General features: G+C 37.9%; 4 protein-coding genes and 1 long non-coding RNA gene across 7 annotated transcripts; 2 read left to right on the forward strand and 3 right to left on the reverse strand.

Annotated features, from left to right (window-relative positions):
* Positions 1-17: 17 nt before the first annotated feature.
* On the reverse strand, positions 18-8,595 carry LOC106750015 (transcription factor Sp4-like). Of its 3 annotated transcripts, none has more exons than XM_014630030.1 (12): positions 7,508-8,595; positions 5,237-5,430; positions 4,838-5,152; positions 4,214-4,622; positions 3,474-3,658; positions 3,253-3,342; positions 2,852-3,118; positions 2,507-2,744; positions 1,689-2,166; positions 799-1,093; positions 569-718; positions 18-361 (listed from the first exon to the last, which is right to left on the reverse strand). In XM_014630030.1, exons 2-12 carry the CDS (start codon positions 5,270-5,272, stop codon positions 302-304), a joined length of 2,523 nt encoding a protein of 840 aa, XP_014485516.1. In that variant the 5' UTR covers positions 5,273-5,430; positions 7,508-8,595; the 3' UTR covers positions 18-301. The 3 variants fall into 3 exon arrangements, with proteins under 3 accessions (XP_014485516.1, XP_014485526.1, XP_014485508.1); XM_014630040.1 differs by lacking the exon at positions 7,508-8,595 and adding an exon at positions 5,746-6,406 and having other exon boundaries at positions 3,253-3,339; XM_014630022.1 differs by lacking the exon at positions 7,508-8,595 and adding an exon at positions 5,746-6,405.
* A 910-nt stretch (positions 8,596-9,505) lies between these two features.
* LOC106748966 lies at positions 9,506-10,825 on the reverse strand. Its single transcript, XR_001374800.1, has 2 exons — positions 10,642-10,825; positions 9,506-10,181 (listed from the first exon to the last, which is right to left on the reverse strand). It is a non-coding gene; the product is annotated as an uncharacterized LOC106748966 (long non-coding RNA).
* An 825-nt stretch (positions 10,826-11,650) lies between these two features.
* LOC106749983 (46 kDa FK506-binding nuclear protein-like) lies at positions 11,651-14,082 on the forward strand. Its single transcript, XM_014629983.1, has 4 exons — positions 11,651-11,907; positions 12,093-12,182; positions 12,740-13,742; positions 13,926-14,082. Exons 1-4 carry the CDS (start codon positions 11,898-11,900, stop codon positions 14,005-14,007), a joined length of 1,185 nt encoding a protein of 394 aa, XP_014485469.1. The 5' UTR covers positions 11,651-11,897; the 3' UTR covers positions 14,008-14,082.
* LOC106749999 lies at positions 13,737-15,725 on the reverse strand. Its single transcript, XM_014629998.1, has 3 exons — positions 15,542-15,725; positions 15,237-15,321; positions 13,737-15,091 (listed from the first exon to the last, which is right to left on the reverse strand). Exons 1-3 carry the CDS (start codon positions 15,640-15,642, stop codon positions 14,855-14,857), a joined length of 423 nt encoding a protein of 140 aa, XP_014485484.1. The 5' UTR covers positions 15,643-15,725; the 3' UTR covers positions 13,737-14,854.
* Positions 15,726-16,396: 671 nt separating this feature from the next.
* On the forward strand, positions 16,397-20,268 carry LOC106749991 (deoxynucleoside kinase-like). The gene is made up of 4 exons (XM_014629992.1): positions 16,397-16,541; positions 18,468-18,667; positions 18,877-19,126; positions 19,733-20,268. The coding sequence occupies exons 1-4, from the start codon at positions 16,529-16,531 to the stop codon at positions 20,056-20,058; spliced, it is 789 nt and encodes a 262-aa protein (XP_014485478.1). The 5' UTR covers positions 16,397-16,528; the 3' UTR covers positions 20,059-20,268.
* Positions 20,269-20,405: the final 137 nt, after the last annotated feature.

Below are 20,405 nucleotides of genomic sequence, written 5' to 3' on the forward strand. Positions count from 1 at the left end.
TATATATTATATATATATATATAATATATATATATATATATTAGTTCCACTCTAAAGCTGAAAAGTACAATGTAGTTCAGCTAAGGACAGACCTTATTATGAATATCTCTGTAAACTCACGACTTTTGTATACAACCAAGAAAATTGAATATTTCATTCAGGCAATTAATGCTAATTTAAATAATGTACACATTTAAGATAATTTAAATTATATGCGTACGTAAGGACATTATCATATCGATTTTTATTAGCTCTTTTAGATACTAAAAAATTAATATCAATTAATTCTTAAGTTCTAATCCTAAGGAGTAATTTTCCGTCCCAATTCTGTTCCAGTCTTCCTCTTCCTCCCTCGTTTTCGCTAAAAAAAGAAACTTCGAAATAAAATTTTGCTTATGTTATAATGATATTCACGCCGGCTGTCATTAATAGCAGTAATTACTAGTAAAAATTATATACATGGGCAATTATACTAGTCATTACTAGTAATAATTTACTAATTCACCCCCCCACCCCTCCTCCCCCCATTGATGATGCTACGAGATAAAAGAACTCATTCGTTCGTCACATGATTCGTTGCCTCGTTCTTCATATTATCCATTTGATCCGGAATAACGATATCAGACTGTTCCGTTTCCTTGTGTAAGGCTATAATGATTTTTTGTTCAGTGGAAGACTGGCTGTCAGAAGATCCTTCCTGAGTGGACGTAGCAGCTTCCTATAGTTATGTTTTATGTAATATCACACACACACACAAGTGTACATACAAGTACACAACAAGTACGGCTATATACGTACCGTGCTTCGTAACTTCGTGTGCGTTTTGATGTGCTTCGTCAGGTGATCCGATCGCATGAATTTCTTCGAGCAATCCCCGCACTGGAAACGCTTCTCGCCGGTATGCGTTCTACGATGCCTCTGCAGCTCGTCGGACCTGGTGAACTTTTTGCCGCAGAACACCCAGGTACAAACGAACGGTCGTTCGCCGGTGTGCCAACGTAAGTGAGCGCGCAAGTGACTAGTTTTTCCGTACACTTTATTACAACCAGCGATGTGACATATATGTTGTCGTTTCCTGGTCAAGTCTCGGTTTCTGCAGAAAGGTATACAGGGTGTCCCAAAAAGGTCAGGAAACCCTTAAAAATCTCGAAAAATATAAGTTTTACAGAAAAATGCTTCGCATAAAAGCTATAGGGTTTAAAACGGTCTATTTACTGATCTTTACTGAATCTATTTACTGGATCTATTTACTGGAACACTTTCCTGTAAAACATATTTTTCGAGATTTTTAAGGGTCCCGACCTTAATGGGACACCCTGTCTGTATATATGTATTTACATATAATTCTTTAAGATATACATCCAGCTCTACATAAAACAATTTTTTTTACTGTCGTTGTTACCGACATAATGTTCTTCCTGGTGATGTTAGTGGTCGATTTTTACTACACACTAATGTTATGAAAACATGATTATGTTATGAACTACCACTCTGTTCAAAATTTTATAAATTTTTATAAAGTGATGTTCTACATAATTTTACAAAATAATTTTCTACAACTTCACAGAATAATTCTCTATAATTTTGTACAATTTTTGTAGAATTTCGGGAACAGTATTTGAATATATCTAGAGAATAGCACTTGGCGTTTGACAAGGACGAAAGTAATTGTTTACATATATACACACCTTTCTCCCTCACCGCAATTAGGGCATGTGCACGCGACTCTCCTTCGGTGTTGCTTATTACTGTCGGTCTCTGCATTGGAGTTGGACGCGTTCGATACCTGTTGTTGTTGCGGTATGGGAGTGGTCGTCGTCAAGGTTCCGTTCGATTGAAGGGTCTGAAGAATTTGCCACTTGGTAGGATCGTTCGAGTCAAGCTGTACAGTGGGCGTAGCGACGATGGGGGTACCAGCGGTGGCGGGTAACGTTTGCACCGTGGCGGGTTGCAACGCGCTCGCTGGTATCACTTGCACGTTGCCTAAGCCTGGAATATTTTGCACTGGTATCGACTGCAGAAAACCGTTCGTCGTGTTCATCCCGGCAGCCGGCTGGATTTGCATGATGCTCCCGTTGCTCACATTCCTCATCATGTTGCCCTGCTGCGAGGTCAGGTTTGCCAGCGCAGACGCGGGAATGAGCGTCAATTGCTGTCCTTGCGCTCCTACAACAGACGCTTAGAGTGTATCATTCCGCTCTTGCACGACGACAGTTTCTGTTTAACTTTTCAGTTAACCCTCTAATGGCAAGGTGGGTATTCAGGACGTCAAAGAGTTTTTCAGTTTTTTTTTTAATTCTTTCAAGTCTGTAAGTTTCATTATATTTTTTTCATCTATAAGTAAACAAAGGAAGAAGGTCTTTTACCCATTTTGTATATTAATTAGATGAAAAATGAACAGAGCATGAAGGTAGAATCCGACTCTAATTTTACTTATTAGAGGGTTTAGAATCGAGGCATGACTTTTCTAGTTAATGAAAAAACAATCGATCGATGATATATTCACCTGTAATCGTAATAGGCTGCACCGTAGGTTGAGCCGACTGTGCGGCAGGGATATGTATTACCTGACCACTAGCTAATTGACTAGCGTCGATACTGGTTACCTTAATGTCACCCTCAACCGTTTCGGGCGCTCTTGCTAAGGTGGACAACGTCTGCATGTCGATCTTTTGGCCATCTTTCGTGGTGATCACATTAGCGTTTCCCGTTACAGTTCTTCCTAATGCACTTATACCGAGTACCTGGGAGGACCAAATTTTTCACATCACTTGAAAACGCTGATAAACATACGTACACAGAGAGAATTTCACCTACTTTATAGAGAGAGAGAGAGATATATATTACCTACCTGCACATTGCTGGGAGTCGCAACTGTTGTGCTCCAAGTCGCTACAGTCGACGATGGGGTGGAAGATTGTATCTGTTGTTGCTGTTGCGTTTGCTGCTGCTGCTGCTGCTGCGCCGCTTGCTGCGGTTGCTGCTGTATCACTTGCTGCACCACTTGCACCTGCTGCTGCTGCTGCGCTTGGGCGACTTGTTGCTGCTGCTGTTGCTGCTGCTGAACCGACTGCACTACTTGTTGCTGAGTTTGCTGCTGAACGACTTGTTGCTGCGCCTGTTGATGGGAAAGTTGCTGAGCTACCTGTGTTACTTGTAGATTCTATAATTACCACGGTCAGTGCGCACGGTATTCAAGCAGAATCGCACAATGAAAACGGATCTATTCGTTACTTCTCGACTTGTCGGTACCTGAAGATTCTGCAGCTGTGGTATATTAGCGATCTGCACCTGCTGGATATGACCATTCGGCGAGATTATTGATGCTACTTGAGGTAACTGCTGAAATTAAAGCGACCAGAATGTGTATCCTCGTTCACACGCACACACACACACACACACAATGTACTCGTTCATTGCAATGTGTAACTGGTTATTTTATGCTATTTAGACGACTATGTCTTGTAACTTACTTGTGTGATCTGAGGTATCATTTGTGTCGTGGGCATATTGAAAACATTGGACAAGGCTTGAACAGGGAAGTGTACAGTCTGAAAAACGGTTTGGCCGTTACTGGCAGTGACTGGTACTTGCACAGGCACGGTTTGTTGAACATGTTGCATAGGAAACTGGAGCGGCCTCACTTGTACACTTTGACCTGTGGAAATGTACGAACGCACTATTTGATCGGTCTCTTACGCCAGAACAAAGATAATTAGACACATATGTACAATGTAAAGTCCCTCGAGTAAGAGTTTGGTCATCCTTCGACTTCTTATTGATTGGTCTAGAACCTTATTTGATCAAAAATGGCGAAACTGAGGATTGTCAAGTAAATAGATTCTATCTGTAACTAAATGTTATTCTAAGATGAGAGATAAATGATAATAAAATAATGGAGACACTAATTTTCGAGAAATTAAGAAATCTACTTTTATGTAAAAATAGTATTATATGTAATCAGATAAATGATACGTATATGTCCTAAGAGAAACATGCCTGAACTCGATATATCGCAGACAATCATCATAAATAAAGATGTTTTGGTCACAAACCAGACGTCATTTTTATTGAAAAAAAAAAAAAAAGTCGAAGATTAGACTCTTACTTAAAGAATTCTAATACGAAGTATCGAAACTGTACTTATGAGGAAATGAAATGGAAGAAATAACGGAGGTTCTCCGCTTAATTTTCATTGAAACAAGAGACATACCTGTTGGCAATTGCACCGTTTGCCCCGTAATGTTCTGTATAATCGAAGTAGGAAAGACATTCGGCGCTCTTATCAGGCTAACAGGTTGCGGTGTAATAATAGTCTGGCCATTGGCTAATTGAACCTGTTGACTAGCTAGTTGCATTTGCTGACCATTCGAGGTTGCAAACTGCATCGTCGGCTGCGTTTGATGACCGCCCCCCGCGGATATCGCGGAGGACGGAATAAACAGAGCCTCTTGTCCATCTATATTGACGGTCTGCATCTGCGGGATTACACTGTAACTAAGCTGCTGCTGCTGCGGTTGCTGCGGCTGCTGTTGGGTTTGTTGCTGCTGCGGCTGCTGCTGGTTCTGTTGTTGCTGCTGCTGCTGAAGAGCCTGTGTCTGAGTACTAATAATCTGAGCACCCTGTAAAAGAAAGTGGGCGTTTGTCAATTATCGGTGAATTATTTATCGTGACTAAAACACAAAGAGGTGAAAATACATTGATCGAAAGGTGAAATATATATATATATATATATATATATATATTTATTTATTTATTTATTTATATATATGTACAGAGCGTGCGAAGTATTTATAATAATTAGCAAACAACATTACGCGATTGCGACTTTACATACCTGTAAGAATTGATGGGGCAGAGACTGGACAGAAATTGTCTGCGCTCTCTGCTGATCATGCTGTGTTTGCTGAGTTTGTAAAGGCACAAAATTCTGCAGCTGTTGCAGAGTGATAACTTGCGGTTGTTGCTGCTGTTGCGCCTGTTGCTGAACATCCTGCTGTTGCTGCAGTTGTTGCAATACGTTAGCACTTAAGAAACGAATTTGCGGCTGGGCAGTTTGCTGTTGTTGCTGATCTAATTGTTGCGGATCCGCCTCGTCCTGTTGCTGCGACGGCAACGGTGCCTGTAAAGGATCCGACTCTCCGAGTTCATCCTGCAAATGTACGTTCATCAACACATCAACGTAGAAAAATAGATATTACAAAAATAACATTCAAGCATACGACGAATATCTTACTTGCGAAATATTTCTCCCATCTATGCTCCGTTTCATCGTGAATGATTGTGTTTTACACTGCGCACAATTTATAACAATATGTCTGATGCTATTTCACATTGAATATCACTGTGCTGGAATCCATAATATAAGTATAATTCTGTCAATAACTGGTCTACAGCTACAGGCAAGTACTTGTTCTAGAAAGGATGCTCCTGAAAATAGAAAGCAAAAAGAAGACTGTGTGATTCATATCAATTTTCTTTATTAAATATTGTTAATTTTACAGTATATAAAACAACGTTCATTGCATAAAATCATATCTAAAATTGTATCAATTTTGAATCTGACGGCCAAAAGTCAAGAGTAAGGAATATTTCAAGAGGTAGATTTATGTGAAAAAATCAGGGCCATTTGAACACTCAACAAGTCACAATCTTAAACGATGTAAAGAATTGGTCGATTGTTAGAAAATTATAAATAGATTCGAGAGACGTCTCGTAAAGTAAATGTAGGTAGAGAAATAATACCGATGAGAATCGGGCTCTTCATGGTTGTTTATTAATACAATTTAAAATCATCCCCATATTTTCTTCATTAATTTAATATTGTGTAATCTGTTATTCATTTTTTGAACTTGTGTGTAACCTTTCATACATGCAAAACAACACTTTGCAGCTGTCGAATTGTCAGCCAGAACTGTGTCATGATGCACGAATAACTAGCGATGCATTTCAATATGTAAACATCCAGATCTGAGTCAGATGGCGTCAAAAATACTATATCCACGCTCAGTTTCTAGAAAGGTACGAACACGTGTTCTTTCAGGCACTTTGGGACACAGCCGTCCAATGGGAGAAGGTTCACGAGAATGATTCTCACGAATAATTTACAAGACAGGCCCTCTCATCGGTTACCAGATAAATGCTTCCCGAAACTTTTACAACGTTGCCAACCTTACAGAACGACCGTCGCCAACCCGTCACGTGAAAGCGCGGGATATTCAAATAAATGTACTATACGATCAGTCACAGATTTTTTTTACTTTTTTTTAGTATTAAAGTTTCGAAAGAAGCCACAATTGTTTCGCGGCCCTTTTTGTTTCTTGCATTCTTTAAGAAAAAAAATAAACACATGTGAATTTTTGTAACATTGGAATAGAAACCGAAGAAATCCGTGGAAAAGTAGGGAAAACTCGGTTTTTCGCAATATCACGTATTTAATAAAAAAATAAATGTATCTACTGAAAATTACTAAAAAACGAATTCTCCTATTGGACACGGGATACATTCCGAAATTTATTTTAAAAATATTGCAACCTTTTTTGTGGTTGACTATATATACGAGAAGTACTGTAACTAAAAATCTTATTTTTTATACTTGTTTTTTGTTTCCTTAAAAATGCCACATCGTCTAATTAATATTCGAGATATCATTGCTACTTCTTTGCATAACCGAGTCATGATATACAAAAAAAAATTTCGATATGTAATTTAAAAATTCTGATGATCCTGTACTTAGCAAACATTAAAGTATCTGTGCAATCTTATATAAGCGTTATCGTAGCTCGAATACAGAGAAAAATCGTGTCGCTCAATAAAAATTTATATGTCTTTGCGTTCCCATATTCACTATCAATATTGCAAATCTAGAGTTCGTGTTATTTATACTGTAGATTTGTAAACTATCATACATGAACATCATAACAAATCCTTCGTCTTAAGAGAGTCTAAACTCAGGTAAAGGTTTAGTCAATGTTTAGTTGATGAAATTGGGTTTAGAATGAAAAGCTGAAGGACAAGACCACAGAGAGAGAGAGAGAGATAGAGAGCTGAAAGCTCTTCTCTCGCTTTGTCCTTCTCTCAGTTTTCTTCTCGCTTCTCCGTGACCCTGTTTTTCGTACCTGCAAAACTTTCTCTTTTTCGCTTCCTTTTGTGTCGTACCTCGAGGACACGATTTTACGCGCGGAAGAAGCAACATAGTACGACGAATTTTTTCCTCCTTTTTTGGAAAATCGCGTCGGTACGAGAAGCAAGAGCCACGTGCGTTTCGACGGCTCTCAGCACTTTCTCTCTCTCTCTCTCTCTCTCTCGTTGCTCCTCAAGCAAAGGCCGTCGAGAGCGACGACGAGAGAGGCGAGACCGCGAACATCCTCCTCGCGAGAACCCGGTCGAGGGGACCGCCTCCTTACGCCCCTGTTTCTACCGCCCCTCCCGGCTCCTATCAAGCACGCGCACGAGCCCAACACAATGGCGATCTAACCATGTATGCGGCGCACACCCGCCCACTCACCCGCTTGTCCCCTGTGACGCTCCTCACTCACACCCTGGCGCCGCTGATAACGGGGAAGGCAGACTCGCGATGCAGCCTCCACCCACTTGGCACACGGGACTCCACCTAACTTGGAAGTACACCTAACGAGCACGTGTTACCACCTCGCCGGAAGATATCGGCGTCCTTACCTTGCGAACGCTAGCACGGTCGAGGCGTCCGACAGTCTCGGGCGAATAGTCTTCGCATCGAGACAGTTAAGACGCCCAGCAACGATACGCGTTCGTTCTTTCTTTCTTTCTCTCTCTCTCTCTCTCGTCAACGAGTACCAACTCGTTACACTCGGCCCGATAATTCGTCGATCGGTCGGTCCGAACTCGGTCAAAATCGATCGGGAGGCGTCACCGCACGTGCCTGCCTGTTTACAAGCGTACCAACACCAACAGCGCTTTCGGTGAGAGCAGTCTCGCCTGGAAACTCACAGCTCTCCCGTTGGCCTTTGTTCGCGCGTCGTCTACCGCCTGCGAGAGACACAAAGCCACACATATGCACACGTGCAGCGGCAAAGACGCGCGCCACTGAAGAGAGAGAGCTGTATGCGCCCGCGCACGCCAGTAACCAGCAGCAATCGCTAACTGCGTTAGGCGGCCTCCGTAGGTCGATACGATGACGCGAGATCCACCACGAGAGAGACGTCCTCCCCTTCGCGACGTCCAGCACAGAGCCGCGTCCACGTCTCTCTTCTCCCGCACTCGACGGCACTCAGCGGCAGTGACGACGACACAAACGCCAGCCCACTGACCGAACCCGAACGAGCCTGCGAGTAGGCCCGCGATAATACGGGCGGAGGAAGCGTTTCGCGCGAGAGAGAGTTGCTAAACTCGTTGCACGTGTGCGCATACACCCACTACACGCCCCGTGGCTGGCCTCCTCTTATTCACGTCTCGCGGAAACGGAAGAACGAATACTAACGAATACCGTCGTAAAGATACACAGCAGGCTGAGCATAGCCGTGACGACGCACAGGCGCACAGGCTCACGGACAGGGGAGCGATGGGGCGGTGCGCGAGGTCACAACGTCGCCAACGTTGCAACTTGCGCCCGGTGGATGATGGGACGGACGCGTCGATTGGTTGCTGCTGCTTCGCGCCGCTCGCGACTGGCTGCCACCACCGCCGGCCGGCCGAGTTGACTGGAGCTGCTCGGGTCCGGCTGGGCCGTCAGGGGCGTACGCGTTCCACCGTTCGGACGCCCACCCCATTAAACAGAGCTTTAACGCGCGCACTCCTCCTACTTTCTCTAGTCTCCCTCTTCCGCCCGTTTCTACCGCCGCGCAGTCCGTCCCGCCAAATTTTCGCCTAATACGCGGGAAACGTGTCACCTCGGCCACCCGAACAATAGCGCGTGCCTCGGTTCGTCCGGCGACGACGCAGCGCAGACGAATCCACTCGCGAGGAAAGGCTCGCTCGCTTCAGTCCTTTTCCGCCGAGAGCATCGAGAAACTCGCTCGCGACTGTTGATATGCGGGGTTATTTCGAGAATATCGGCGAATGAGCGCGCGTGAAACGAGCAGTATAGACGAACTGCGAGGACTGAGTTCAAAGAGGATCGCTCACGTGCAATCGGCTCGGTGTTCGAACGACGCGCGAATCTTTTTCGAGAACTTTTCAAAAACTGACAGGGTATTATCTCTCGGATTAATTTTCCTCTTTATTGTGTCTCGTAATGCATGATATTCGAACCTGTAAATAAGAATATGCGTAGTCGAATTACAGAGAAGATGGAGATGGTATTAAGCAGAAGACTTAAGTTGTAATGAGCTGATCTTTAACGGCTGAACTGACTGCGTTGGCTTGTTCGAGTCCTGTTTTTCTCTTTTTTGTACACAGAATCATGTTTTTTTTCAAATTCCGAAAGTCTGCACTAGTTCGGTGATGAAGAACAGACTCTAATATGATAGAGTAGCATATAATGAATGATAAGATATAATGACAATATATAATAATAAGATAAGAGTGATAAGATATAAAGATAATATATAATTACAATATATGGAGAATGTCCCGCAATTACTATTTTAATAGCATATTTTAAAGATCGATAAATGAGTGTCGATGCAATTACATTTCATATTTTTAAGCTTCTTATTAAAAATAAAAGTTAAAAATAATCTCTATAACAGTAGCATTTAGATTTTCGCAACATTTTCACTGATCAAGTTCTTACTCTTCTTACTCTTTAGTTGCTCCATCAGATTCTATAAGGAGCTTACTTCCTGTCTCAGGCTATTAGATGCTTGCTGTAATATTTTTATTTTTCTTCTCTGTTCCAAAATGGTCTTTCTGGCTGCATTTAGAGCTCTTCCAGGATTTAGAGCTCTTCCAGGATTTCGCAGGTGGCATATATTGACATCACCAGGATATTGTTATAACTTTTTCAAGGTCTTTGTCACAGTAGGTTCCAATATTGCACATACATCTGAAGAGAGATAGTTACAGGAGAAATATATTTCCTACATCATTGCTTTTTTAACTTTAACAAAACAAGCTAATGTTTTGCACTTAACTTTTGCCGTAAAACCATAAAATCTTTTTTAAAATATTTGTTACAAAGTACAGAGTAGCGGGTTATGTTTAACTCCTCCATATTACAAAACTTCAACCATATTTTCTTCTGTGTTATATCTTTAGGAAATCTAAATATTATATAAGCGAAATACGTACACTAATCTATTACACTATTACTTTGTATATGTATATATATATATACAAATGTATATATATATGTAAAATATGTAAGATAGTTGAATATATATGCAAATATATATATGCAAATATATGTAAGATAGTTGAATGCTTATTCTCTCATTTAAAATTGCATATCCCAGATTTAAGTAAAAATATATCAAATTAACTCGTTTCTGGGCATAGAAGAAGGTTCTGGAAGTTAAATTGTCATGTGTCAATAAAAAGAGTTTTCTAACAAAAAAAATAGTAGCGTGTTGTAGGTTATGAAACCTATCGTACACCTACGTATAAAAATGAATCAGTCGAGTACATTTTTATTAAAACGTGAGTTTAGACCATTAAACGAAATATTGACCAGTTATGTAGATAATTTCAAAATTATAAGAGGGCTTAAATTACAATACTTACTTATGGTAAGATACTTTCATCGCTTTTCGACAATTTTTTCCGCATAATATACAATAACGTCCCATTTCAAGATGTAACAAATTTTTTATGTGTGCGTGGTTTGAAATTTTAAAGCGTATATTTTACAATATACATAGAACAGTTAATATACTTAATTGGTAGCTATTTTAAATAAATAGTAAAATTAAAGGCCTATATCCAAACAAACTCATAATGCATAAGGAAATCACCCAATCATGATCCGTGTAATTGAGGATATATTAGACACACGATTGGTCAATTTCTTGGTCTGTTCTTTTCAGCTGAACTAAATTGCACTTTTTGCTTTTAAGGCTTGTGTTCGCTATATTAAGTTCGCAACAGAGGATATTTTTCTTGCTGGATTAAATTACTAGTTATATCTAGTAATATACCAGAAATACTGCGTTTTAATTGGTACATTATAGTGTGTTACTAGATCTCATCAGATTCAGCAAAGAAAACAAACGCTGTGGGCTTTAGCCAGAATCTATAACAGATATAATAAGCTTTAAGCTGTAAGAAATTGATCAATCACAATTTATTTAACTAATCATGAATTCAAATAACTAATCATGATAAAGAAAACTTTGCTTATTTTGTTCTGCTAATGCTCGTTTCTACCATTATGATTCAAATTTAATCGACGATTAACTCAACGGAATTGATCAATGGTCAGTTCATCAAGTGGCTAATACGATTGGTCAATTCTGTTGAATTAATCATTAATTAAATTTAAACCACGATGGTAGAAACTGATAGTGTTTCAGTTGTATACATTCCCAGTCGAACAACGACCTGTGATTGGATGGTTCCAATATCTCCAGCAATGGTCCCTAAGCATAGGCCAATTACATAGGCTGCTGTACTTGGCTGTGTGCAGCTGGGACTCGCTCGTAGAAATAGATATAAGAAAACCCATCTTCTAGGAATTTTCCAAAAATAAATTCTTCCATGGGCCATCAGTTGCGTTTCGAAGTGCACCTAAAAAAAATTGTATTATCACCTTTACATCCGCGATTACATTTCGCTCTTGTGTGCGCAAGTTTTGTGCCCCTCTCCTGGATCCACCATCACTGATCGTCCATTACCCACCACTGTGTGACGATCATTTCGGGTTTGTCCGTCGGAGCAGCGCATAGTCGCGTTAAACGTGGCTTGGAGTTCCAACGGTCGAAATACGTATAAGTTAATTTGTTTTATCTCGAAGGAAAGCTCGCAAATAATAATCAGCCAAGATGTTTTGGGGTAAGCGAGATATATTTTTATGTTTGATAAACTTTATACTTGATAAACATCGTTAAGTGACAATCTACCGACCAAGCATGTTGCGAGATAGCATTGCCATGTGTTCGCTGAAAATTGCGCGTTTTTATATAAAATTCGTAAAATTACTCATATGTAATTATTATGTTTGATTCTGCACGTTGCAGGTTTGATAATGGAACCGAACAAATGGTACTCGCAAGTCGTAGAGAATTCGTTCCACGTGTCGATGGCAAGTTTAGATGTTGAAACCGCCGGTAAGTCATGCGTTAACACCCCCTGCAATTATGCTTGCTTGACTAAAATAGACTTTTTCTCCTTTGATATATATGTATATGATGATGAACTATTTTATTTACGCACAATACACCCGTGGAAAATATCCAAACGTATATGTATTTTGCGATAAATGATATGCCGGGAATTTTTAGGTTAGCATCAAACAAAATCACGTTAACCTTTAAATACTAAGATTAAAATTTCTAACATTTGGGATAAATTCATATATTTCGGGAGAATATATGTGAATTTGCTGTAACTTTTTATTATATTGTTTTCATAACTGAAATGTGATAAATTGAAAAAAATCTGTATATATATATATATATATAATAGCTGAATTAATTTATAAATATGTATTAAATAGTACATGAAAACTATGATAATATTATTATATTAGTGATTTATGTAGCACAAAATAAATAATTATAAAAAACCTTATGTAATTATAATTGATATATTGTTGTCACAAATGGTATAATATATAAGACAATATTTATTCATTGACTAATATGTTATATTTTCTTTGTCATAGATGATGGAATAGTACAAGTAATATTGTGTTATGGAGATAGAAACTATCTACTGTGTAGTTTAAAAAAAAATTCCACATGGCAAGTACCACTTGATTTAAATTTTCAAGAAGGAACTAAGATAGCCTTTACATGCAATGGTGAAGGTCATGTACATCTGACTGGATATATGATTATGGATGAAAATACAGATGATTTTGATAAATATGAGGATGAATCTGAAAACGAGCAAGAAGAAGTACAAGTAAACAAGAAACTTCCAAAAAGGAAAGCCACAGAATCGCCGAAAGAAGAAAAGGAATTAAAGCGTCTAAAACAACTGGTAGAAGCGGAATCTTCTGATGACGATGATATTGAAGAGGATGGAATCGACCAAGATGATGCTGAAGATTCTGATGATGAAGATAATATGCAAGAAATAGAAGATGATGATGATGATGATAACGATGAAGAAGAAGAAGAAGAAGAAGAAGAGGACAATGATGACGAAGAAGATGACGAAGATGAAGAAGATGAGGAAGATGAGGAAGAAAATAAGATGCAGATACAAAGGAAACCAACGAAACAACCTCAACAGCATGAAAATAAGAAAAAACAGACTCAAGAGCAACAGCAGCCAAAGAAGAAGCACGATAATCAAAAATTAATAAATGGAAAAGAAGTCAGATCAGAGCAGCAAAGTAAACAACAAAAGAAGAACAAGGTAGAGCAAGCGCAATTGCATCAACAAAACGCTCAAAAGGAAGCAAAGAAGCGAGTCGTAGAGGGTGGTGTGCTAGTGGAGGACAAGAAAATAGGTAACGGTGCAGTGGCGCAATCTGGCAAGTTCGTTGCTGTTTATAGCGTGGGTCGTTTGAAAAACGGGAAGAAGATCGATTCGACATTAGAAGGAGAAGGCTTCAAATTTCGGCTTGGCAAAGGGGAAGTGATCAGAGGTTGGGATGTAGGAATCGCTGGAATGAAAATCGGCGGAAAACGTCGTATTACGATACCTCCCAATATGGCGTATGTATAGTTTATTTAATTTTTCATTTTTGTTCTAAGTCAATGTTCATATTGTTATTTATTCCTACAAATTCCTGTTTTCAAATCGCGTTTTATCTCGTTATTCAAACAAGAGGCTTGTTTCATTGTTTATCCCGGGTTACATGCAAGTGCGTACGAATTTAAATGATGAATCTTTTACAGGTACGGAGCAAAAGGTTCCCCTCCCGTCATTCCTGGTAATAGCACGCTTATATTCGACATTGAACTTAGGAAGGTCTATTAAATTTTTTAAAACATCCGAGTGCTTGTTAAAAAAATAATTTAAGTATACTTATGTAAGTCTGTACGTTCTTCTTATCTTATAAAAATCCGTTACTTTGTCACTATCGCATTTTGGACCAGTTCTATTTTATACTCTATGAACATTTGTTTTTAGAGATAAATAAAACAGAGAAAAAAGGGAGGAACAAGGAAATATCTCTATTCATAATACTGCCATATCATTTTTTTCCTAATAAGTATAAAGATAAATGAAGCATCGTGTGCTAAGTTGAATAATATATATATATGTATATATATGTAATACAGAATGGTGTGCGTTCCATGTATTACATACAATATATATATATATATATATTTGATCTACAATATATATATATATATATATTGTAGATCAAATATATTGTCAACTGTCAGTACACTAATTATGTGTAGAGATTTCTGCAAAATTCATAACGATTATTTCATTCTGAATATTCTGATCAAACAATTTATAAATAAATGACACTTGTATTAATAAGAGCTTTACCTCATTAAATATTTTCATGCATTTCCTTAGAATTTATAGCTTCAAAAATGAGTCACTATAGAGCTTATTATTTAAGATAATATAAATATTGATTTTTTAGAAGAATTTTTTCTAAAACAAGATTTAAGTGATACTAGAGGAGCTATATTTTTGTTACTCCATTTTTCCTCTATATATACATATATACGTACAATAAAAAGATAATTTGAATATTAAACAATCAGACTTTCCAAAGCCTGTAACAACACGATCAAATATAAAAATTAAAGCAATCTATATTGATTACACACAATCCATATCTTCCAGTGGAACAAAGAAAGATTCAATCGTCCTTTTTTATGGTATCTCGATTATCTTTCCAGGATAAGGTGCATGTCCCATTTTTACATTCTTTCACTAAATCTGGACATGGTTGATCCTCCTTGGCCTCTTCCCCTCGATTCTTTAATTGCCATAATTTGAGCAATAATGGTTGTAGTAGGAATCTCCATATTATCAGGAATATTGGAATGGCAAAGCATGGAACGCACACCATTCTGTATTTCGGATATGTTGCGATCTAAAATTAAAGAAACCATTTACGTGGAAGAAACAAAAGATATTCTGCTTAAAGCAACATCTACGATTACATGTCGGTTTTAATTTCGATCAGTTTTATTTCTCGTCTATACGTACTGCACATGTTTAAAGAATATAAGTCTTACCTCGAGAATAAATGGAAACAACGACCGTGACGGGTGGGTGTCCACCTGATGACAATCAAAATGCAAGGATCGATGCGAGCTTAACCTTGACAATCAATAAATACAAAAAAGAAATTCCAGTGAAAGACGTATCGTATTCTTGAAATGTGAAAATCGTCACGAGTCCAGGTTCAGATATCAATACAAGACGTACTGAGATAACGAGCTACTCGTCGCGTCTTTAAATTGCGTCAATTGTATCTGGCGATGACGCTTCATAATATTGTTCGCACCGATATCAGAATATAGAGAGATAAGGTGTGTACCTTTTAACTATGCTGGAACTGAAGCAGAAGTTTAGACCCGTTATACTTTTACAAGCGATATCGCCTGCCTCTTTGTGACACTGTAGACCCGTTATTTCCATTAGTACCGAAGTCGCCGCTGCGAGTCGCTGCCTTCCTCAACGAGGAATCGAGGTTATGGTACGACTCAATGATGGCTACATTCCGAGAATGTGCAGGAAGTACTGACAGTAACTGCAAGTCCATAGTACACGTAACGTGAAATATAGATCTTCAGCATGTCAACACATTTTAGAGTACAGTCCATATGTCAAGCGTAGTATTTTTATTTTTTAAGTAACATTATTCAATGGCAGGTTAGACATTTCTTTCCTCTCTTATCATAAAAAACTGCGTTGTGTTTTGCAAATCGAAGACATTTGGTTTGCTCCAAGGAATTCATTGGCCAGATATTATCTTAAGATAATCTTTAAGATCAAACTGATGCCTTTTGCAGAATCGAACGCAGCTAAAAATGGATGGAAAATTCAGCGAGCTATAACTTCAGCAAAAATGACGCCTGGAAACTGTATACATCAAACTATAAAATACATCTTGAACTATTTCATTATCATTATTATTCCCGAAGACACAGCCCCTTGAATTCATCATATCGATTCGTCTGTATTCACTGCAAATCTCAGCGCAATTCAATGATGAAATCGAGCACCACGAACTACTCTCTCGATCTATTTAAACAAAATTTTTTTTCACTTTAATCAAACGAATTTCGAGAATATCGAGAGGACAATCGATTCTTTTTTGTCGAATTGAAATATCGAACATCGTCCAATCGCATTATGATGTATCATGATGCAATCCGCACAGACCATGCGCCATAGGTAGGTTGAATCCGTCGAATATGGGCGGTCGTCAACATTGCCTGACATCGTCGTCGACTAACCTGCGATATTCGTCGTCCAAAATTCCAAACTTTCCGGCGTTCAATCGCATCGACTGTCAACAACAATGTCTTCCGCCGGTGAGTATCGTTTTCTCGCGACGAGTTCGCGATTTCTCGCGGCGCTTCTATGAGTACGTCACGTGAAACTACTTGCCGGCGTCTAATTATCGATTGACACAAAACAGTGGCATCGCGATTTTTCTCATTAATGTGCGGCTAATGTGGAACTGCGTACATCTGTCGTCGTCGGTATGACAATGAAATAAAAAAATTCTTGCTTCTCTTTCTCTCTCTCCAAAAATGTCGCGTGTACACAGCGCTATAAACGATCATTGAACGCTCAGTGAATTCTCGAATTCAGTTGGTGCGTACTTTCTAATTAGATCAAAATCAAAAGGTATAAACCAATCAGTCCGGAAGCTCATTAAGCTCTCAATAAGCGGTGTGTTAATGATGAAAAATCCTTTCCTTAAAAACATTCAAGGGCGATTTTTATCAAATTCAGATAAAAGTAATTGATGAGATAAATAATGAAAAGAATCGCTATAGTTTTGAAGGCTCAGAAAATACGGTTTTGTTCCCATTTTTCATGGATCATTTGGAAAAAATTAACGTGTGTTCGAAACCTGCCACATTTACTTTTTTTTCGTAAAGAAAATAAGAACTGAAAAAATGGAAAAAATGGATTTTTTCTGAATCTTCAAATTATACAGAATTGCCAACACTAACTGGAAAGTTAATTCAACAATAATCGAAAAGTTAAACCAGCGTCACACGATGCTTGTTTTTGTGCCGTATTGCTGGTTGACTAGAATACGGCGTTTTGATTGGTGCATTTCCGAAAATGGATATCGATATAGAACGCAATATTTCTATCCAGTAAGCAATCCAACACGAAAACGAGCATCGTGTGCTGCTGGCTTTAATTTCTATTTGCGTTGACAAGATAGAGAGGATAATATTTGGCTGACAGCAATTTTAAATCGTCGATTAGACTATCGATCAGATTAATCAGAATTTGGTGAAAATCACTCCAAACATTTTCACGTTTCATGAACTTACACCAAAGGAAAACACGTCAATCTTCCGAATGCGCCCATTCACGTAGATTGTAGAAACTGGCCTTATGTTCACTCGTGAACGTAGATGGCGTCGGTTGTACAGTTGGCAACAGTTGTTCAAAATAACAGTCGCGCGTGGCGGGAAAATTTTGGCGGTAAAGTCCGGTGCACAGTCACGAGTTACCTGTGATGCACTGAGCATTGTTGTTCTTCCTCGACAGAAGATCGAAGATTGACGGTTTTCGTGACCATCAGAAGTGCAGGTACAGTTGGATCGTGCGTAGCCTCAATATTGTTCTTCAGATTTAACACAAATAGGATCGAAACCCAAAACAATCGATTGTTTACGCAAACGAATAAACGGTAAACCTCGTGTCGTAATTATTATGATAACTAACGAGATGTTTAAACGCGACATTGCTGCGAAAACACGGCATAAAATTATTCGTTCGATTGGATTAATCATCGGTGATTACAATAATCGAAAAGGAAAATGTTCCACTGCTTGCGTGAAAGTAACGATAGATTCACGACGTAAACCACATCACAGAATTCGCATTTGTCATCGTTATTGCCTTCATAAAAATAACTGATTATATTGTGATTCTATTATTTATATTAAGTGATTACGTGATATATAATGTGCAGATGTTCTATTTTTTATTTTTTAATACGAGAAGTTTTGCTTTAAGTTTTTATTTGATAATTCACTACATCATTATATTAATTTTAATTTTGAACAGGACTTAACAGTTTTTTTTGTTATACTGTCTTGTATTTTAACTATATTTTGGTCATAAAAGAGACATTTGAGAGTTAATTGCTGTATTGATAAGATTATTATATCTGAAGTCTTCGGTTATCTTTTGTATCAGCTTTGTATTTTTTGTTAAGCTAAGCAAATTTGTAACATTCCTTAGACAGTAATGCTTGCATCTTTTAGGCAAGGAAGCTCTCAAAGTATTTATAAAGATGTCTGGCTCACCTGGCAAGTTGTACAAGCGTCCCTTCACAGTGTGCGTCGAGGGCAACATAGGAAGTGGCAAAACAACATTTCTAAGTCACTTTAAGAAATTTGAAAATGTTACTGTATTGGAAGAACCGGTTGAGCTTTGGCGCGATGTGTCAGGAACCAATCTTCTGGTGAGTCAGAGAACATGTTTTTATATTACATTATTATTCATCAAATATATTTTATATGATGCTTCTTATGTTAGGTAAATATATATGTGTCATTGTGAAAACAAATACTTTATAATTATAAAAGAATTACCAAATATAAAATATGGTTTGATGGTGTGTACGTGCAGGTGTTTAATAATGAGATACAATTAGCAAAAAATATATTTCAGGAACTAATGTATAAAGATCCAACTCGTTATGCTTATTTATTTCAATCGTATGTACAATTGACCATGCTTCAATTGCATACTTGTATGACGCCTTCACCATTCAAAATTATGGAGAGGTCTGTCTATAGTGCGATGTGTTTTGTTGAAAATCTGAAACGTAAGAAACTGCTGAGCAATACTGAGGTACATATCTTGGAAGAATGGTATGATTGGTGTGTGAAGAGCGCCAATATTGAAACCGACTTGATAGGTATGTATCATTTAACTCTGATTAAATTGGATCAAATAGAGATAACAATTTGGTAGGTATGTGTCATTTAACTCTCAGATGAAATTACATCAGATAGGGATAGTGATATGTGTGATGTGTTATGGCTTTGTGAGTCTTTCAAGCCAGTCTTCCCGGTTGCGTAAAATAAGCGAAACTGTACTATCTTGCCCGATATGGTTTAATTTCTCCATCCGTCGTGTTCTCCTGATCGAGACCTACCTTGTTATTAACAACATTTTTTCTCGATTAATTCTTTATTTTATTATTTTCCAACCAATTATTTATTGTCATAAATTAACGTAATAATAATTTGTAATTATTTTTTGACTAATTACAAAGAAAAAACTGATAACTTTTTCTTTTATTTTTATTCAATAAAAGTTTTTCTTAGTTTTTTCTCTTTTTATTTCCTTTTTATATATTATTTTATTATATATTTATATTATCATGTTATATTATTTTATCTTAAGGAAAATTAATAGGTCGAATGTCCAACAAATAAGTTCTAAAGTTTTCGCTCAAATTAGAAAACATTAATGTTCGGACACGTTATTTATTTGTTTCCTTCTCCATTTCTCTTCCTAGTATACTTGAGAACAACACCGGAGATTGTATACGAGAGAATGAAAAAACGAGGACGGAAGGAGGAGAACATGGTGTCGTTGGAGTATCTGAAACAGATTCATCAACTTCACGACGAATGGCTGTATCATCAGATGTTGAAACCAGTACCAGCACCGACCATAACTATAAACGGTGACCGAGAACTTCACGAGATGGTAGAGGAGTTCGAAAAGTGTAAAAATCAGATCTTCAATAAGATAATAGATAAAGATGCAAGTAATACGATGATCACAACGGTACCGACGAATTGCATAATACCCAAAATCAAGGCTGGAATCTCAGATTAAAATGCAAACAGAAATCGCAGGCAGTGTAAGCAACAATGCAAGAGTACAGTAACCTTGATTTACACAGTACGATATTGGTGAAATTTTAATAAATATTTTACGAAAACTGTGGTATGCACGCACTATGTTAATTTGTGTACAAAATTTTAAATATTTAATATTTCAGTTTTGCAATTATATTTCTCGTTGCTGTGTGCATATATTTTTATATTTATATTAAATTTGTGTAAAAATATATTGCTGCCAACTAAATTATAAAAATGAAAGGAGGAGAATAGTTTAATAAAAATTCGACGTATATATAAAAAGAAGTTTAAGGTTCGTGAAGATATATATATATATATTCG

This window comes from Dinoponera quadriceps, unplaced genomic scaffold, assembly GCF_001313825.1.
Source record: "Dinoponera quadriceps isolate SergipeBrazil2010 unplaced genomic scaffold, ASM131382v1 scaffold37, whole genome shotgun sequence".
NCBI classification, from domain to species: domain Eukaryota; kingdom Metazoa; phylum Arthropoda; class Insecta; order Hymenoptera; family Formicidae; genus Dinoponera; species Dinoponera quadriceps.